The following is a 20,952-nucleotide window of genomic DNA, read 5'->3' as shown; positions in this document are numbered from 1 at the left end:
TATGTCCTGCACACCTTTTATTTATAACTTGCTGATTCTGAAACTTTACTGCAGGTTTTTTGCACTGTGTACTGTTACAGACTTTTGGAATGGCTCTTTGTAATGTTGCACTGTTGAAGTGAATGTGAACAAGTGAGTGTACAAAATAAACACTGCACAGCCATATAAAGTTCTTGCAAGAATTTATTTCACAAAACAAATAGAAAGAAGTAGACAAGTGTTAAAACTGTGAACAGAATTATGTCGAAGTACTTCTCAGCACTCACACAACACTTTTGCACATATTTGTCAAGGCAAAGCAAACAGTAACAACCTTATCCAATTCTGTTACGTTTTCACCTTCACATGTCATAAGCATATTCCCAGGTACAGTAGAGTGCAAGAATTTGAATTTGTTTTGCACAACACCAATAACCCTTTTCACATAATTCCTGAGATGAGCAATGGCCCTGGTCTCCTCTACATCTTTCACTTCCAGCTGTGCAGGACCCCTAACTTCAGCCCACATTATGCCCCCCCTTTCCCTGATATTAAATCCTCTATTTGCCAGCACTGCATCACCTGGCAACAGCTTGTTTAGGAAACCACAATACTCTGTTATATATTTATCACTAGTGCGCCCACCCCACCCCACAGAAATGAAAGAAATTACACCTTGAGGTGTAATCACGATCAAGTATTTCATGGTGTGTGCACGTTTATACTGTGAAAAGGTCTGTGCCCCTGCAAGTACATCTGAGGGCCTTTCAATCAAAACCTCAAAACAGTCCACGATGACAGCCACATTTTTTCCAAAGGATTCCACAAACTGGTGTGGCATACTAGCCAATAAACTTTCTCTGGTTGGCCAGTGGACAAGTGGAGACAGCCGTGAGTACATCACACTTAGAGTGTGATGAAAGGCATCACTAGCTGTTGTTCTGTGCACCTGAAATAGATAGCAGAGGTGCTGTATTGGCAGGTCTAGTCTCAGGCACATAAGAGTCAACAAGAGAAGCTGGAAGGGTGAAAGCTTTCTCAACTGCTCTTGTGGCAAATAGGGTGTGAGACTGAGTAGAAGTGTCTGAAACTCTACATAGTTTGGAAGCCCAGTGTAATACTTCACTTTGTTATCATCACCACTCAGAAAGTTTTCATTCATCTGGTATCCTTCAGGCTCCTCCTTCAGCTGTCTGTTTTCCTCCAAGAGATTGTTGATGGCCTCTCGATGAGATGCACAGAATGCACATTCCTGTACCAGGGACAGTGGATGCTCCACTGGTTGCTGGAACAGCAGCTCCTCTTGTTGCTGTGCTGGGGACAGGGGCTGGTCCACTGGGTGCTGGAGCTGCAGCTCCTCTTCATGCTGCCCTGGGGATGGTGGCTGCTGATGTTGCTCTAGCTGCTGAGTAATCCTCATGCGGCGCTTTACGTGGCGCTGAAATCTCTGTTTATCTGTTTCCTTCACCTCATTGTGACCCAGACGCAAGGATGGCGCCCAGTCAGGGTGGTTCTCCAGCATTTCATATGATGGTTTACCTAGAACAGAGCACTTTGATTATCAATTCAATTACAAATCCTAGTCAATATGTTAAGGTGACAAACCCAATAGTATTTTATATAGGGTCTCTATATACATCATCAAGTGGTGCCAGGCACAAACCCTGCGCCTTGCACATATTGTAGCCTATTTTGGCATCAATCCAACTTATGTCATCATCACTTGCCCGTATATATGTGCGAAGTTTGAAGAAAATTGAAACAAAATTGATGCTTTTATAGACATTTGATTTTTGTCCATTATAGGCAGGTTCAGCAAATCTACAGGTTTATAGGCAGGCAACATTCTAAGTAAACAGGAGAAGCAAAAAGATTTTGAAATTCACAGAAAATTTTAACTTTGACCTACTGTTCCCAAAATGTAATCAGATCTATTCTGAGTCACTATTAACCCAAATTCGGTATGAATTAAACCAATAGTTTTGCTGCTAGATCAATACCTAGAACAATACCCCTTGCCCCCCTTCGGCGGGCCACACCGGCGCACTTCGTAGCGTTTTAAGAGTCGACAACATAAACAACAAAAGCACTCAGAGAGCGCAGACCTCACAGACCAAGACAGATCTGCCCCCCCCCAATCACCACCAAAATGTAATAATTTCTTCCTTGTGCCAGTATCAACATTTCCTGAAAATCCGTCCATAACTTTTTGAGTTATCTTGCTAACAAACAAACAAACACGCACGCAAACACACAAAGCAAAGCGATCACAATACCTCCTGGCGGAGGAAACAACATGAACACATTTAAAGATATTTACAGAGCTTACCCTCATGGAAATGCAGTGAACACACTCTCATCCAACGGGGAATGTTTTCGAAAGTAATATCCTTTCGTCTGACTGCAGCCACCCAAGCCATTCGGCGTCTCCTCGTCACCTCGGAGACTTGATCTCCTTCCAATCTTTTCCATGTGGGAAACCCAAAATAACGTACCTCCGGGTTTCTTCGTTTGCTGTGCCCATCATGGGAGTAACTGAAACAGTTTTGTACGCAACAGTTTCTCCCAGGCATCTATAGTCGGACGGATTTTACAGACAACTTTCAAAAACTATGACCATGCTGCTCTTTGCGCATGTAAGTTCAAAATGGCGGAATGGGGCGGGGACGCTGGTCGTTACGTCATCTCTTCGTCAGTAAACATGCACTATTCGGTCATTAATATTATATTTACATCTTTTTTGATTCACTTTCATATGTCTACACGTCCTCAACTCTCCTGACCACGCCGACTGAGGAAACAAGAAGTGAACCAACTTTCATATCACTGATGAAGACCACAATGCATCACTTTTGAGAATACAGGCTCTTTGGTTATGGGTGATGCAGACTGGCTGATACTCTTTCTTTTTGGACCATCTCTTCTACGTCAACCAGCATCATTGAAATTACATATAAGAATGTAACTGCACATTTTGACTGCACAGATTAATAATTGATCTTTTTATTTTGACAAGAAAATTTCATAAATAAACAACTACAAATTCTTGAAAAAGTTCCTGACTTATCCTGAATAAACTCATAAAAACAACAAAACCAACAGAATTTAACCTGAATTTGACCTGAACCCATTTGAATATCATGTTGGAAAATACAGCAAAATCATTAGGTTTGACTTTTAAAGTCTAAAATAACATTCTTGCCCACCTTGTGGATTCTATTGCTTGAAATATGTTAAACACACTATATTTAGACATAAAACAGATCAAGCTTTAGAATCTACAAGGAGGGCAAGATGTTCAATTTTAAGGCAAACTAAGAAGGTTTAAAAATTATACATTATGCAGAAGTAAATGTAACATCCCAACTGATCACCTGAACATGCCCCAAAGAAATAGGAAAAGAATATAGTTTTGTCACTTAATAAATGTAACATATACTTTTTGTTACCATACATGGTCTTATTTCTTAGTATTACTGGCATTATCATGCTAAAAGGGATCAATTTTGGAGATGCTTGATATTGCTGTTTTGGTTCAGCAGCTTAGTCATGCATCAGCGAAAATGGTCCAAAACTATTTTCTAGACATTATTATGCATTTTACTGAGCCTGACACACCTATTTTTTTTTTTTTAATAAATCCAAAGTGGGCAAAACAGATAAGATACCAGACTGAAGATATTAACAGTCAATGGTGTCAAACTCATTTTAGTTCAAGGGCCACATGTAGTCCATTTTGATCTGTGGGTCAGTAAAATAATAGCATAAAAACCTATAAATAATGACAACTCCCCATTCCAGACTCCAACATTTTATAAATATTATGTCTGTTTCTAAAAGTTTTGTGCCTTTGTATCCACTGTAATGTGTAATGCACATGTATGAATGATAAGTTGGGGCAGTATATTGATAAAATTACATTTATTTTTCTGAAGAAATTTCAGGTTATTCATAGTTGTTCACGTTACTCATATTTTTTGTGAAAGGGTATTTTGTAAATTTCAAGATTTTCTTAATTGATTTGTACTTTTTTTGCACTAAAACAAAGAAAAAATGGAGTTATCATTACTTAACAGCTATTATGCTATTATTTTACTGGTCCAGCTCTCTTCAGATCAAACTAAACTGTATGGACCCTGAATACAATAAGGCTGGTTTAGAGACATGACTGAACATTCCACTAGATGGCAGTAATGTAACAATAAGAGCACCAGTGAGCTAAACCCCCAATAACGAAGAAGACGTAACGACAAATCTCAAATCGGTTCGAGGCTGCCTGCATCATCCGCCGACTGAGCCAGAAACCGACAGAGGAAAAAATGGCGTTCACATTCGCGGCCTTTTGTTATATGCTCGCTCTGCTGCTGACGGCGGCGCTTATCTTCTTCGCTATCTGGCATGTAAGTGCACATTTAGACGACATTTGGGTTCCTAAGTCTGACAGCGCTAAGAAAACTGAGTGTTAGAGCGACAGTGTCCGTAGAAGACCGAGCTAATGATAGGCCAGTGGAGCTCCGCAGCCTGGACGGGCTCGAGCTTTACTTTGATAAACCGTCGATTTTAGCAGCATCTGGATAGAACGGATTGTAGCTAGCTGTGTGGAAACTGGCGCGTGAGATGCTTGGTTGACGTAATATGGAACGCACCCTTTTTAGAATGAATGGCACACACCCTACCGTTAGCCGGCTAGCACTTGAAGACACTAATGTTAATCTTACTAACAGTTCGCTGTATGTGACTTATGCAGTCATTGTCAGTTGTATCCACCGCAGTCTAGTCGCAGCACACGTGTATTAATGTCAGGTTGTCAATTGACTGGTGTTGTTAGCCAGCCAGCTAGCTAGCAAGCTAACACGTTTAGCTAACCAACCGTCATTCGGTTCCTTAGCCCAGTAAAGCTCTTAGTGATTTCCCAACATGCTACATTTATGTGGGCTGTGATCTCCGCCATAAATTGAGACAAATACACATAAGTGAAGTCCAAACTATTTTGGACTTGAGGGTACAATAAGGGGGTCAGAGTTTTTAATGACGTTAAACCAAAACGACAGTTGTTTGTGTAAAGTGAATCGAGATAACCGTATTTACATAAACATAGCTTTGACTGTGTTGCTCAGACTGAGACTGGTAGCAGAATAAATGTGTAAATAATGTATTTTCATGGCCTCGTTTTTTTCTGTTTTTAATGAATTTGCAAATGCTGCATACATTTTTAAGTTTTAAGGATTTGAGCCATTATAATCATATTGTATATTTTGGATATAGTGTTGGGGGAATTATTACATAATCGTATCAATTATTGTATCTGCAAACTTAAACTTTGTTACTCCAAGTAGAAGGTTGAGCTGTCACTGTACTAACTTGATTTCAGAATAATTATCTAAATTTAATCATTTTTAATGTGTAGAGTGAATACTTTATCTGCTGTCTGCACATTGTTACATTGTGCTGATCTTTTCCCTCCAGATAATAGCATTTGATGAGCTGAAGACTGATTACAAGAATCCAATAGATCAGTGTAACACTTTAAATCCGGTAAGTCATGGCATTTTACTTAACACACCTTCCTTGCCTCTTTGACTGCATGCAGATATGCTCTTTTTTGAAAGTTTGGTTTATTTTAGTATAACTTTATCCGCCTATCTGTCTTTTTCAATCATTTTCTGCACTGTTATGCTAAATAACCTGCCTGTTATGAACTCAGTGATCTTGTCAGCTGTCAAACTCTAACGCCTTTTGTTGTTTTGTTTTTCCTAATCTGCTTTGTTTTACACTTTGTTAACGGCAAAAAGACAGTTGAAAAGGTCAAAAAGATTAAAAGAGTCAAAATTGCATTAAAGGTTTGTACCAATCTTTAAAATGCCCGCTCAGTTCAACTCAGTCTGCAGTCTTGTCATTTTGCACGGGGAAGTGTTTGCAAACGTCTTTTCAGTTAACTAATCTTGGGGTTAAGACTAAGGTTCATCTTGGGATTAGTCAACATGCCACCTGTGCTTCAAGATTTTGACTGCTGGGCTCTAGATTTCTTTAAAAACAAAGATTTTCATAATTTCTTTTTATGACTGTTGTGGATGTGATTTTTTTTGTTTGTTTGTTTTTTGCAGGACCTATGAGTATAGTTTTATACTGAGAAAGTTTAATAGAATGCTAGTTTGTGCTCTCTTTATTTTTCTTACTGTTCTAAATAATTAAATTGACCAATGTTATAATATAAATGTGCTTTTTTTGTTGTAGACATGGGGCTTCAATACTCATAAGAGAAAGTTGCAGTAGAGGGCTATCTACTTGTGGAGGGAATATCTAGTCTTATTGATGTGTATAGTTGTTAACTGAAAAGACTTGCAAATGCTCAAAACTTGCATGATCTTTATTACAACCTCCCCTTTGTTTGCATATAGTGTTATAAATTTACTGGTACAGGGAATTCCCTGTACAATCACATAAAAGGATGTTAAAGTTACAGCCAACAGTAACATGATAGTAATTGATTACTCAGTCCTAATGAAGCTTTTTGATAGGTTATTCAGAGAAATTATGTAATGTTAGAAAATAAGAAGAGGTAATTGGACACTTTAGCAAAGCTTCTTGAGATAGAGCCATCATGGAAGTGTTCAGTTTTTTTTTTTTTTGTTTTTTTTTTGTTTTTAATGGAATAACAGATTTTATGATTTTCTTTGTGATACTTAATATTGCATATCATCTTACTTTTCATAAGGTGGAGGCTGCACTTTAAAATGGCAATTATCTAGACTTTAGCTGCTGTATGTGAGCTCATTGTTGGCTCAAACCCTTCATCACCTATGGTTTGGAACAGATGGCTGCAGAATCCCAGCATTCTCCAGATCAGCAATATTTGAGAACACTATGATTGGTCAGTGATTTCACTAGTAGGAGGAGTAAGTTCACATAAAATAACAGGTTTCTCTAATCCAATGCTCAGTTTTGACCGTGGTCAGTCTTTTTGCGTGTGAAGCTCTCAGCACAGATTGGCTCATCTTTTCTGCTGTGATCAGTTGTTTTGTATTTAGCAGCACAGTGCAGGATTGCAATACATTAGTCCCTCTTCCTGCACTTTCCTCGTCCTACATGCCCCTCACCTTTTCCATCTGTGGGCTGTCGGCCGCCCCCACCCCTCTGCCCTCTGCTCTTTTTGAATGCATGGCTTCCATGTGGTGCCTCCATCTGCCCCCCTCAGCCCTGCACCACGTCGAACCCTGAATCAGGCTGCTGCATTAACTCTGCTAGCGCTCACAGCATGGTCCTTCTCCAGTGTGTCACCCAGTCTGTTTGTCAGGAAGTGAGGATGATCTGAGAGGTTGACCTCAATGCACAAAATGTGGATGTCTATGTGTAACTATTCTCCAAAAGACGCTGTCAGTTGATTTGTGAGACTTACTGATGCATGGCATATAACCAGGGTGATAAATTAAAGTTAAATCTACTTTCATCTCTCCAGTATATAATTTCTTTCTGATGATTTATCCAGTTAGAGATCAGTGATAAAGGCTTAGGATTAGGCTGCATGGCTGTAAGCAATCACACATTGTGCTTTACTGTTTGTGTTGCCACTTCAGACAGAGGACACTTAAGTAGGGATCGACCGATTATGACACATGAAATTAATTTCAAGATGTTTTCCTTTGGCCCTAATGCAGTTGCTTCTGTCTGTAATAACCACTATGTAGCATGCTGAGCATAAAATTTAAATTTTTTACTTGTATAAAATTTAGGGTAACTGTTATTACTTATTTACATTGTCAGTTAAATATATAGTTGTAATAAAATGTATTCAATGGCAAATGTAAGTTGGTTCCATACATCTGTCGTGGGATTCCCTCATAAATAATCAGTACTGGCCATGGAAATTAAAAAAAAAAAAAAAAAAGAAAATTGGTCGACCCCTATATCTGTGGTTGGTGCATAAGCTTGTCAGTGGGAGTTTTGTAAAGTGGGATATGTTTTCCTCAGTATAGATTTGTTACAGTGTAATTTTCAAAACCAGATGCATGTGGCAAGTCTTAATTTTTCACCCTGTTTATTGCGTTCCAGTTTGTGTCAGATCAGTCTGGGCTTAAAGCTCATGCGATGCACAGACGGCTCGATAGTGTAGCTCACTTTGACACGTCTGCACATGTAATAACATGCAGTGATTTTAATGTTCCTTGAATTACATAGAGACACAAGAAGTCAAACAGCTGAAGTGTATACATTAAAGTAATCCTGATAAGTCATTACATTTGGCTCATTTTGTTTGACTTTGAATCTAAAAATGCAGCCAACTCCAGACTGAAAAAGTGCATTTTTTAAAATTTATTTATACTGTATTATTTCTCATCAGTTTGTTTTACAAGTCATTCTAAATTTATTCTCTTGGGATTTTTCTCTGTTCGTCTAGTCTGTGTACACATTACTGCCAGTAACACAAAGACTTTAGAGAACAAGGGAGTTACACTTTGTTCGATTATTCACTGTGTATGGATCCTGATGGGGTTTTTTTTGTTAAATTTTCTCCTTTACAGCTGGTGCTCCCAGAGTATCTTATCCATTTCTTCTTCTGCGTGATGTTCTTCTGTGCGGCCGAGTGGCTCACCCTCTGTCTGAACTTACCACTGCTGGCTTATCATGTCTGGAGGTGAGGATCTACTCTAAAGTCATCTACTGTGTTGATGCCAGGCTTTATAACTTGTTAAAGCTAAAATATTTAATGGCTGTTGGACTTTTCATCACCATGTGTGAAGTAAATAAGCCATAAGCGTGTCTGACCTGATAATGCAATTGGATGTTAAACTGTTTTGTACAGGTATATGAGCAGGCCTATAATGAGCTGTCCAGGACTATACGACCCAACTACCATCATGAACGCTGACATCCTGGCGTACTGTCAAAAAGAGGGCTGGTGCAAACTGGCTTTCTACCTCCTGTCCTTCTTCTACTATCTCTACGGGTATGAAACATCATTTGTAATTTTCTGGGTTCGTGTTTGGGTTCAGGAAAGGACTCCTCACATCTGTCAGATCAGAGTCAGTGTCATTCTTATCCCTTTTGGTGGACTAGATTCATCTGTAGGAGAAATCAAGAGTTCCTCCAAATATTCAAGCACAACCATCAAGCCAAAAAGAATAAATATTGTGAGATGGTGATAGCGATAGGAAAATGCCTTTATAAATTTAGAGAAAAATGCAAATGATGTCACAAGGAAAAAGTCAAATAGTTTAGTTTTTTTTTTTAAGCCAAGAATATTTTTATACAGTACAACTCACTGTTTCATGTTATTTGATACTAAATTTAAAAAATTTACGTAGAAGAAATTACATTTATTCTTATAATTTGATTTTTTTTCTCCAGTGCCATGGCCTTTTTACTTACTGATAAATTACAACATTAAAATTATGCTTTAGACTGAGATTTCTTTAGAGTATTTGAGAATATACTGCATTTGTGTTACTTACATTTTTTTTCTGCAAATAAATGCTCTAATGATAATTGAGAAATTGGGAGATGTTTTCAGTTATTTGTAGATTAAACAAAAATGTTCATTTTACTCGCACATGCATATATACATCCTATCTATATCTGATCTTCTACAGCTTTGTAGTGATTATTCATGTGATTGTATTCATTTAATTTTATTTAATTAAATTGAATTTTACATTTTAATAACACACTTTATCCTGTGCGACTTGTCAGTTCAGTATTCCAATATGTGCTTTTCTGGTATGTCCAAATAATATTTATGTTCTTTCTGCTCTTTTCTCCTCAGAATGATCTACGTCCTGGTGAGCTCTTAAACCAGATGCTGAAGGACAAGGACCTGCATGTACAGTCGACGACCAGACACTATGATCTTAGTGCTGGACACTGGACCTGCTGGAGACGACCACCGTTCAGCAACACAAGATGCCATTTCAAGCGGACGAACTCTTCGACACCCACACACAGCGCAGCAGAGTGTCATTTTGGAAACATTTAGCCAGTTTAAGAGAATATCTTGGTCGCAGCGTTCCTCTCATAGCTCTAGTTTAAATTCTATGGAAAATAAGGACAAACCTGAATGGACAAATGTTTTTTTTTCCTTTTTATTTTTAATGGTGTGGTGATTTTGATGCTTGGGATTTAATTTTTTTTTTTTTTCATCTTGATTCCCAAATTTGAGTGTTTACAAATTAGGTTAGACTTCTTTCAGGTGTGCAGTATCTGTGAGAATCTAAGCTGTGTGCTTAGCTGCATTAGCTTTCTCTGTGAATTAGACTCTGGGCTTTAACAGCAAATTTATACCTGCCATGTGATTCATAACCATCACTTAAACAAACGGCAAAGTGCAAACCAGACTCCTGTTTTTGCCCACAGATGCATACGGTCTTACAAGTAACATTTTTGGGACTGAAAGTACAGTTGTGTACCCGAAGGCTGAAGTGCATGGGTTATTATCACTTACAGAAACGTGTTGCACAGGGACAATCGGTCTGGTTGTCATAATATTTTTCAAACTATCTGAGATATTGTTTCCATATTTCAGACCTATTTATCATCACACTCGTCATATAATCCCTGTTACTAAAACTCTATGGCAATATTTTTTTCATGTGTGATTCCAGATTAGACAGAAATGTGTAGAAATGTGGTCTGTATTTCTGTAGAAACGCCCTTTCAGCTATCGATGAATTCAAAGGTAGACTCAACAGTACAATCATTATATATTCAGCATTAGGAAGCAGCAAAGTGCTTTGTTACTCTGCTTTATGTTTGTAAGAAACTGCTGATGTGCCATACTGTTGAATGTACCTTTGAAGCTCCTTAACTGTTCTCATCATTGTGCATTTTGTTCATTTCTACACCAAATATTCCACATCATTAGGAACTTCACTGTTTATTTATTCAGTGTTTATAATTTTAACTTTTTATGTCAACAGGATATCAAGCACTCCTCGAAGTGTCACATTATTTCAAGAATCTAATCTGTACATTTTTAGTTCTTTTAGGTTATTAGACAAAACGTTTCAGAAACACTAGAATATTTATTGCCATTTTCAAAATGTGTGCTTTTATCAGGGAAAAAGGAAATGATTATTGTCACAGATAAAATTTATGTTTTATGTATTCGATCCCATCATGTCACATCTAGGAAATGACTACTTGAGTTTATTTGAATCTAAATAAACCTATTCCACTCTGTTACGACGGGCTGGAGGTCATTTTAGCAGATGTTTGAGCAATGGCACGTAAGAATGTGAATGTACAGTGACGTCAAGTATTTTCTCATTTAAAGGCAAGATATGTAAAAAATTAAGGGCATTCTGTTGGATAAGTACTGGAGTGATTAATATGTTTATTATGGTAATGGGTTATTTAACCAATTCATAAATGTCTGCACAAATATCCCGTCTGTGAAAAAAGATGTTTCAGAAGGGGTAAATTGGTCTGGATCAAGCAAAGAAAATAATTACGAAAATGCAGAAAACCGTAAATTTGGATTATAAACTGTAGTTCATTAAACATGGAAGGAGTGGTAAACCATCTTTGAAGAACAAATGTGGCTGATTTAAAAAAAAAAAATCTTGAAAGTTGATGCTTGCACGAGTTGGTAAAATCAAGTTGGAAAAATCAACTGAAGAGTGCCTGGTTATGTTTAATAGTGAAAGTACGAGCTTTTACATCTGTAGGATGGTAAGAGAAATGAAAGGATGTGCTGAGTGGCTTTAAGAAAACTGCATATCAGTGACAGTATTGGGGTAAAAGCATAAATATTGTGGTTTGAGTCCAGAATGATCCTGTTCCAGAGTGATAGAGGCATCAGGATGAGAATTAAGGCAGATGAAATGATTACCCATCATGCCTAGCGCCTACAGCACAAGCTTGTGGAGATAGTGTTACAATTTGAGGTTACTTCAGTTAGTTTTTGTGTCCAAAAAATTAGGTCAGCTGAACGCGAATATACTGAATGACCAGATTAATGGAGTTTTTTCTTGGCTGATGACACTGGCATATTCTGAAATGACAACACCAGGATTCATCAGACTCAGATTATTAGAGTGGTTCAGGTAACATAAGACATCATTTTCACACATGGATTGGCCACCGGAGTCCAGACCTGAACTCCATTGAGAAGATGGGATGGAGGAGACTTTACACAATGGTCTGACTCCCATTAATTCAAGATCTTTGTGAAAAACAATAAAATTCTGGATGTAAATGAAATTAATAAATTTGGTGTTGCATAACCCTATGGAAATGAGGCCATGTTGAAGGTATACTGTAATGTTATCAGAGTTAAAAGGTGGTCAAACAAAACAGACTGACTTTTTCTGCCAATGTGTAGATGCAAATAAACTGAAGAACATCTATACTGATCAAATTCAGTAGATATCTCTGGTTGTATTTTTAATTTTTGGTCAGCAAAATCAGGTTAAAAATTCTTGAGGAGTAAAACATAATAGTAAGAATACAACAAAGGGAGCTTAGTATTTACAGTTTATTAAAATAAATCCTCCTGAATACCAAATTGCTATTGAGAGTGAGACATGAATACATGATTTAGAGTTCAAGGCCTGTGGGACACTGGGTTTCACAGTTAAATATTGTACTGCTATGATGTTTTAGTATAAACCATGATCTGAGCAGATGATGCAAGAGAGAAATGGTGTGGAGTGAAATGGAGGAAAGGTCAGTGTCATTAAAGGGAAAGTATAGTAGAAACATTCATCCAGTTTAACTCCCATTGATCTATTAGTTACAGGAAACATGACAATTCCAACACCAGTGGCGTTTCCTCATCCACGCTTTAATTTGATCATAATGAGGACAAGAAAGAAATATATTAGAGTATTCTTTTAAAGTGCACATTGGAGAATACTATTATATTACACACAATCAGAAAAGACAATGGGTCGTTGATTGATGATGTTTACGATTTGAAGATGAGATGCAATCACCGGGACACTGAGCGCTCTAGATCCTCTCTGCTTTCTTGGTAAGTGGTGTACCTTTCCCGAAACTCATGGAGGAAGTTGTATTGCTGTGGAAAAAGGGAATTTCCAGTAAGTCAGGTAACACTGTGGTGGGTGAAGTAACAGCAGGAGTCACTTAATTTCAAGCAAGGATTTCACTTATGTCCTGAGTGTTCTACCGTTTAATTTAGTCATTTTCACTGTTTACATTTATTTGGATCTTTGAAAACAAGAAAAAAAAGCTCCCATCCAAGCTTTTTTCCTCATTAATTTCAGCATTAAACCTTCTCCAACACACCCCATTTCCCATCTAACTATGCAAATGATGATCAAGGACAAAGGTCTCTCAGTTGATAGATTTCAAACCTCTAATGTCGGAGTGTCCTTGAACACACCACCGTGGGCAACTATAAAGTCATTTCTTTATCACATGACAATAAAAAGATGATGATGCCGAAACAAAGGCAATAAATCAATAAACATCCCTAAAGATTTATCTGTTACATATTTATATTAGTATCAAATTGAGCTCCACTCAGGTGGTAAGAAGGTAATAGCAGGACGGCCAAGAGACATTAAAAGAAGACATTCTCCTTTTATAACCAATAACTTTTGAGCTGAATGTGATCTCTCACCTTGACTGTTTGTATCGCTCCTCCTCCTCTGTGCTCCCTGAGGATTTCAATGGCTTTGTTCGCAGTCATCGTATAAGAGAGGTGCAGCAGCAGACAGGCAGCGACTGAACAGCACAAAACACAAGACGACCATGTGACCAAGGCAGTGAAACAAGATGAATGGGAAGGATTAAACACTTACAACAGCCCCGATGAGGATAATCAAAATATCACAACATGGAAGATATTTATGAAGGGTGATATTTTCCTTGACACTGTGCATAATGTAACTAAGTAGAATTTTCCTTACTTAATGCAGAGCGTCCTAAGCCTCCATAACAGCTGAGAGAAAAAACAAAGACAAACAAACAATCAAATGCACAGTTAAAAGCTGGTCATCCTGAGGATAAGCTTTATATATAACATCAGCACAACTTAAATTTGTCAAACTGCAGTGAATCCAGATAATTGGCATTACATGTTCCATATTTATATAAAGCAAAAAAAACAGTGACAGCCTATTTTAGAATATTCTTGATAACACATTCATTGATTGGGGCTGGGCAATCTATCAAATTAATCCAAGTTTTTGCTTTCTCTAAATCACAACATCGAGGTTAAGGAATCAAAATGAAACCCGGTTGCTTGTAATATGTAATTTATAAGTATGTTTCCCTAGCCATTACCTGCCAAGGCAGTGGTGCTTTATTTTATTGAAAATGGTTTTCATTTTTTAATAAATATTGCAACGACACCATTAAAAGTACAGCCTTTTAATACTGTTATTCTCAACTGCTATTGCATATAGCCTATAGGTGTATAATTTTATTTTTTGTCATATTGTTTAGGCAAAAATAAAGTGTAAATGTAAAGAAAGAAAGAGACAAAAAAAAAAAAAACAACTCGTCTACACCTAATGTATTTTTCATTCTTGTCTGAAACCGTCTTGGTTGGAAACAACATAATGCAACAGTTTGTTTTGTTTTTTTTTTTTACACCTCGTTCTTATGACAAGTTGTTCTACTCACTGTATCAGAGTCCGCCTGTTGTTGTTGAGGCTGTGCTGCAGTGCATCCAGGATCTGGCAGCACTGTCCAAACTCTGGAGCATTTCCGTCTGGGATGGGCACGTGGTGAATGTTGAAGCCGTGCTGCTGGTAGACCTCCAGCAGGCTGGGTACTCTGTACTTACTCAACTCCCCTCTGGTGCAGAAAACAAAGATTTCCTGAACCCCCTGACTCTGAAGCTCCTCTGGTGATGAGACAGAAAATGTGAAAAGCTTAACAGGATGAAACAAGATCACTGTGTAAGTAAAGAAATATCTGCAGCCTTCACAGACAAACCTACTGTTCTGTCTCAGAGCAGAAAATGGTGTAACTAGTCAAAGAGTGACGCTTTCACAATATGCAAATACTGGATCCAAAATGATGTGAAATCTGACAGATTATTAAAAATCAATGTAAAGATTAATTCATGGATGTTTGAATGTTCAGCTAACATTCAGTCTAGAGCTTCAGAACTAAATACTTAAACTAATTAAAAACTATTTTAATCATTTTCAGAATTTGAGTCGCAATTCTCTGATTCCAGCTTCTTACAAATTGAAATATTTTCTGGTTTTCTTCCTCCTTTATGACAGTAAACTGAATATCTTTGGGTTGTGGATCAAATAAGACATTTTTCTCCATTTTCTAATATTTTATAGACCAAATAATTGATTAACTAATGAAATAATCAACATGCTAATCAATAATGAACATAATCTTTAGTTACACTTCTAATTCAGACCTACTAAAGATCACACAGAGTATCCTGCTCCACTGAGATTAGAGAGTGGTGTTCTTGGGGAATTTTGCCGAATTATTACATCATATTTGATTCAATCACCACTTAGAACAAGGGTCACCAACCCTGGTCCTCGAGATCTACTATCCTACATGTTTTAGACATAGCCCTCTTCCAACACACCTGATTCAAATAATAAGCCTATCCTCCAGCTCTGCAGAAGCCTGATAATGACTGTCAGGTGTGCTGGAAGAGTGAAACATCTAAAACATGCAAGACAGTAGATCTCAAGGACCAGGGTTGGGGACCCCTGATTTAGAAGGTAGTTCAAGAAATGAAAATTAATAAATGCACCTGGGAAAGTCTTTGTCTCATCACTTGTTCCATTGTAGAATAACTAAACACTGTCTTACCAACATCTCTTCTAAGGTCCCTGCGGATATCTTTGTATTTGCAGCCTGAAGACAAAAGACAGAATATCATTTTCAAATCAATGTGCACAAAAACTGACATAACATGCAGATAAATCAGTAAAATTATAAAATCACAACTGTACCTGGCAGTGCACATATGCCAAGAAACTGTGAACTCCCCACTACAGAGAGAGGCAACCTTTAGACAACAAAATAAAGCTGCAGATTAACCTGACATTTTTCAGTTCTAAAGAATTTTTTGGTCCATGACAGAAGCAGAACTGCTGAAACTTACCAGGAGACGAATAAAGGAGTCAGCTGCTCCTCTCCCTCATCCTCATCAGATGAGGAAAACTCATTTGTTCTCATGGCTGCAGTCCCCAGAAGGCTGACAGTGGAAAAACAACACTCAGATTCAGGGATGAGATTCACCAAAGCATCTAAAAGAAGAATATCTTTTTTTTTTTTTTTTTTTTTTTTTTACCTGCAGGATTTCCTGTAAATAATAGAGGGCAAATGACATAGGCTTCATTTTCTAGGTATGTATATGTATGTGAAAACTTCAGTTAGGTTTAAAAATCATTTTGCAGAAACACTTTGTTTAGATACTTCAAGTTGTCCATCATTAACACCAACTACACCTTTATTTTTGTCTATGTCATACCATTATTTTATGATAATGGTGCGATTTTGTGTAGTTTTGAGCTATATGGAAATGTCCAAATTCACTAGATTAATGCAGATGTTTACTATTACAGACTAAAATGTATTTCTGAGGAATCATTAAGTCTTTGGTCAATGGTGGTGTACTACTAGTAAAATAGAAATTATACACATTACATCTTGAATTTGCTCTAAATACTGAAGAAGAAGAAGAAGAAGAAGAAGAAGAAGAAGAGATGTATCAATGCAAAATATGTTAAAGCATTTGGTTTTGGATTTTGTTTTTCTACATGGATCAATAAAGTAACTATACATGCACTGTATTAGCCAATTTCCCTGCTAGATGTAAAACTATGAAGCCGTGGCCCTTTAAATAAATGACATAAATTACGTAACGGGGCTACACCACAAACTCAACTATTCACAAGCTGCAGCTTCATTCCAAAGAAAACAAAGACATTTTAACAAACTGAAGATGGTACTTTCAATATAAACGATACTATCTGACAAATGAATGGTCGCTAGCAGATGCTAACGTTAGCTACGCTGCTTACTATCAACAAGAACGAAGGAGAACGGAGACATATTCATCTATAACCCACTACGTTAAAGGAACACGAAGCTGTCCATGTATTTAACAGTTGCGTCCGTGAAATAAAACCTATAATAATCTAAAAGCATGCTGTTTTCTTTTCTCTCACCAGTCTGTGTGTCCTCCCGTCGCTGCTGTTGACAGCTCCGTTTGTTACGGCGTAGATTTGAAAACTCCGTGAGCCCGACATCCAATCAGATTTAAGTATTATCACATAACCACGCCCACTCGCAAAACAAAACAGACGTGTGTGCGTTCAATTAAAAATCACAGGGTAGTTTACACGGGCGGAGACGTCCTAAAATTAGACAATCATTCAAATAATCTTGTAAGCGTTAAATCAAAGTATTTAAAATGTAGATGCAAAAAAAACAAAACAAAACAAAACATAGTAATAATAATTTAAATTATAATAATTGTTTACAAATCTTTAATAATATGTAGATGTGCTGTTTGCGTGTAAATACATACTTAAATATATTTGTGTTTACTATATTTATTCTGCCACTTAAGGACTCACATTATACTATATATAACTATACTACACACTTTGTACAGAATATACTGATTTTTATTCTTTTGTATGATAATAATTTTGTATTTTGTTTTTATTAATATTTTGTCCTCTATAAATTTTGCACACTATAATAATTTACCAGAATACTTCTTTATAGGAGGAAAAAAAGGCTTTGTAGAGTACATATGAGAGGTGTACTTGCACGGAGGCGTTCTCCTGGTCCTGGGTTCCCTGTAGATCTACATGTAGATGCGTGTCTCTGAGCGTCATGAGGAGGATCTGCGGTTTGCACAGACCAGCACGCGCCGTGGACCGAGGACACAGCCTTCAAACCCCATAAATGAAGAAAGTTGTTAAACAGAGGAGGACAAACTGGATATTTAGAGGAGTGGGGGAGTGAGTGCTATTTTTTCCCAAATGTCTTGAGAAGCAACTGAGCAAAGCTTTAAGTAAGGTGAGATTCCTGTTTTGCATCTTTCTCTTCAGCAGTATTTTTGGACTAAAAAAAAAAAAAAAAAATCATGAATATCTAGTGAGAACAGCATTAAATCATGTTGCATCAGATGTATTAAGCAGTGGGTTTTTATATTATGGTCTTGAAACATGCATTAAAACATGATGTATCATATTTTAATTCCAGAAAAATGATGTAAAATGAGCTAAGGCAAGATTAAAAAAAAAAAAAAAAAAAAAAAAAAAAGTCCCTTTGGAGTTATTTTTGTTATTATTCATTTTCACTGTTCTATTTAGTATATTGTGCATTGGATTTTCAGATTTTTTGCTGATCTGTGCGTGTCCTTCTGTCAGCAGACTTATAAGGAGGGATCTTGGCTTGTGCAGCCGTTTTCCCTGCAGGGCTGAGCTCTTTGGCTGGCTTGTCACTTCCTTAGCAGAGGGGCTGCTGGCAGGGCCAAGAGCAGGGCAGGTACAACAAACATGACTAATACTGCATATGCACATTACAGATACTCACTCCATTTAGACCTGCCATTCTAATTTTCACTGACAGGCTTTATTTTACTGGTAAACACAAGAGATGGTGATAGTATTAGAATATTTGTTTTTACAGCTTAAACTTGATGTAGTTTTTGTTTATTGTTACATGTTTGGTGATTTGGTTATGAAGAGGTTAAGTATTCATGTTGCTGTTTTGTAACCATTGTGTTTTTATTGTACCTTCTAGTCTATATTTGGAGGATGAAGTTAATTCCACAGTGGATAATTTTTTTTTTCTGTTCTATCTACAGTTCACTTCTTTACTGACTGCTATAGAAAGGTGTCTGGGCTGCAGTTTGTGGTTGTGTGATGAAAGTAGCACGACCAGAAAGTAGTAGAAAGTGTTTTCCACTCCATCTCAGAGCCAAATATTCTACTATGTTACTAACTCCAGTCCACTCAGCTTTAGTCACTTTCCAAATTTCAGTTTTTCATCCTCATTCTTGTCAACTAAAACATCTTGATTTTGACTGCGATGAACTGTTCCTTCCTTCCTTCCTTAAAAAAAAAAAGATGACTGAAACTGCATCCTATGAATCTATGCTTAGTAGATTAAGTGATGACAGAGGGAAGGGGGTGACCCTTTGGGATACGTTTTGGGATTTCATAAAGGTAGACAGGTCTGCATGTATGAATGTATGAGTGCATGTACAGGTATATGTGTCTATACAGATATTTACCAGTTGATATTATTATGTACCCACCTTCTTTTGTATGTGCTGCCTGTCTTTTATTTATTTATTTTATTTTTGATCTGTTATGTTAATGAGATAAAGAGTATATCGAGTCTGTCACCAGTTAATTAATTATATACTACCTGTTCTTGTATGGAGAAACATATCAAGTTTGCTATGTACCAAGTCCATGAAAAGTTCAGTAAAAACTTGAATTTCAAAAAAAAAAAAAAGATAAACCTTTTAAAACTTTCCTAAAATCACTGGAGAATGTCTTGTCATGAAATTGAAAACAGGCCTGTATCTGTGAGCATTTTAGACATATGTGGTGTTCACAGGACAGTGATACAACAGACATAATATGAGACACTGATGTAGATTAAACCACACAACAGTATATAAAGTCAGATGAGTTCAACATTAATCATCACTATAGGAGCCATGTAAGTAGTTCAGTGGGATCAGGTGAGTGAGTTTTGCATATTCATTTCTGTGGTGACATGGACACACATTATTGACACCTTTGGTTGTGGAGTCTGCAGTTATTAGTAATTGTACTCACCTGTTCCCTGGCTTTGTCGTTGGAGTGGATTGAGCTCTGGGAGTGCTCATTTTCTCTCATGAAACTGAAAACAGTTTTCTGTCTGTCTGAGCTTTTTTGATGTTCTGAGTCTGATTTTTAGTTCTCACAGAACAGTGATACAACAAACATGATGCTCTTATAGAATATGACTCATTTACACAGATTCATTCATTTCATGTCATTTCATTTATTTATTTCGAGCATTTACAGAATACATGCAAATTCAAAATTCAAAAAAAAAAATCATTCATCTATACTCGAAAAGGAGTGGGAGGAAGAAAAATTTATTTAATCCCACCCCCATTCTCATCATCAAATAACTTAACATAATAACATTTTAAATACTCACTCCTGTCCTTTGACTTCAAGAAAGAACAATGAACAAAATAGAACAAAACAGGCCTATACCAAATTAGAATAAACTCATTTGACAGTATTTACATTGCAGAACCAAAATGTGTGTGAAAAATAGAAACAAAGTACATTCCTGGTGGTGTTACCACAGGTAACAGTTAACCGTCAACTTACATGATAATAATTACAAACCAACAATGGTAAAAACAAAAAACTGCAATACCACAAGTGGTAAAAAACAGCAATAATTATATACCAATAATGGTAAGAAACCCCCCCCAAAAAAACTACAATACCACTAATGGTAAAGGGCAGCACATACCAGCAATGGTAAGAACAATAGCAGATGGTAATGGACAACACATACCAACTAGATGAGGAACAACAAGCACACATTAACATTTAAGACAGAGTATTTATAGAACATCAGTTTTAAGACCCTCCATCTTTATACTGGGACCAGACCATATTTTTGTATAACAGTTTAAATCGGTGGATATTTTGGCATTGCTTATGTTGGATGTCCAGATTAAACTACACAACAGTATAAAGTAGTCCAAAAGATATGAAAGTTGAATATCTAGATACAACATACTCATTATTGCAGCACTAAAATGAATAATTAAAAAAAACCCACACAAGTGCATTTTGCTGGTAATTACTTTTACATCATAAGCTTTAAATGCAGGATTTTTACTTTCAGTGAGTGTTATTGTGTGTGTTAGTGGTTTTCCTGAGATAAAGGATCTGAATATGTCTTCCATCACGGGTCTGTGCACATTAATGATGAGTGTTTGCAAACAGCTTTGTTTGTGTCTTTGGTTGCACAGGTCATGAA

The 20,952-nt window shown here is 36.9% G+C and overlaps 3 protein-coding genes across 5 annotated transcripts; 1 reads left to right on the top strand and 2 right to left on the bottom strand.

Annotated features, from left to right (window-relative positions):
- Positions 1–165: 165 nt before the first annotated feature.
- Positions 166–2,621, bottom strand: LOC115413135 (uncharacterized). Its single transcript, XM_030125874.1, has 2 exons — positions 2,309–2,621; positions 166–1,518 (listed from the first exon to the last, which is right to left on the bottom strand). The coding sequence occupies exons 1-2, from the start codon at positions 2,550–2,552 to the stop codon at positions 263–265; spliced, it is 1,500 nt and encodes a 499-aa protein (XP_029981734.1). The 5' UTR covers positions 2,553–2,621; the 3' UTR covers positions 166–262.
- Positions 2,622–4,227: 1,606 nt separating this feature from the next.
- On the top strand, positions 4,228–11,154 carry cnih1 (cornichon family member 1). Of its 2 annotated transcripts, XM_030126848.1 has the most exons (6): positions 4,228–4,379; positions 5,446–5,514; positions 5,772–5,819; positions 8,499–8,611; positions 8,780–8,923; positions 9,740–11,154. In XM_030126848.1, exons 1-6 carry the CDS (start codon positions 4,299–4,301, stop codon positions 9,765–9,767), a joined length of 483 nt encoding a protein of 160 aa, XP_029982708.1. In that variant the 5' UTR covers positions 4,228–4,298; the 3' UTR covers positions 9,768–11,154. The 2 variants fall into 2 exon arrangements, with proteins under 2 accessions (XP_029982708.1, XP_029982709.1); XM_030126849.1 differs by lacking the exon at positions 5,772–5,819 and having other exon boundaries at positions 4,230–4,379.
- A 1,280-nt stretch (positions 11,155–12,434) lies between these two features.
- cdkn3 (cyclin dependent kinase inhibitor 3) lies at positions 12,435–17,210 on the bottom strand. 2 transcript variants are annotated; one of them, XM_030126846.1, is made up of 8 exons: positions 17,100–17,210; positions 16,031–16,123; positions 15,879–15,934; positions 15,736–15,780; positions 14,566–14,788; positions 13,848–13,879; positions 13,559–13,662; positions 12,435–12,991 (listed from the first exon to the last, which is right to left on the bottom strand). In XM_030126846.1, the coding sequence occupies exons 2-8, from the start codon at positions 16,102–16,104 to the stop codon at positions 12,905–12,907; spliced, it is 621 nt and encodes a 206-aa protein (XP_029982706.1). In that variant the 5' UTR covers positions 16,105–16,123; positions 17,100–17,210; the 3' UTR covers positions 12,435–12,904. The 2 variants fall into 2 exon arrangements, with proteins under 2 accessions (XP_029982706.1, XP_029982707.1); XM_030126847.1 differs by lacking the exon at positions 17,100–17,210 and adding an exon at positions 16,220–16,226.
- Positions 17,211–20,952: the final 3,742 nt, after the last annotated feature.

The sequence above is a fragment of the Sphaeramia orbicularis genome, chromosome 22 (genome assembly GCF_902148855.1).
Source record: "Sphaeramia orbicularis chromosome 22, fSphaOr1.1, whole genome shotgun sequence".
Classification (NCBI taxonomy): Eukaryota; Metazoa; Chordata; class Actinopteri; order Kurtiformes; family Apogonidae; genus Sphaeramia; species Sphaeramia orbicularis.
The sequence above is the reverse complement of the archived record's forward strand: the minus strand, read 5'-3'. Positions and strand labels throughout refer to the sequence as shown.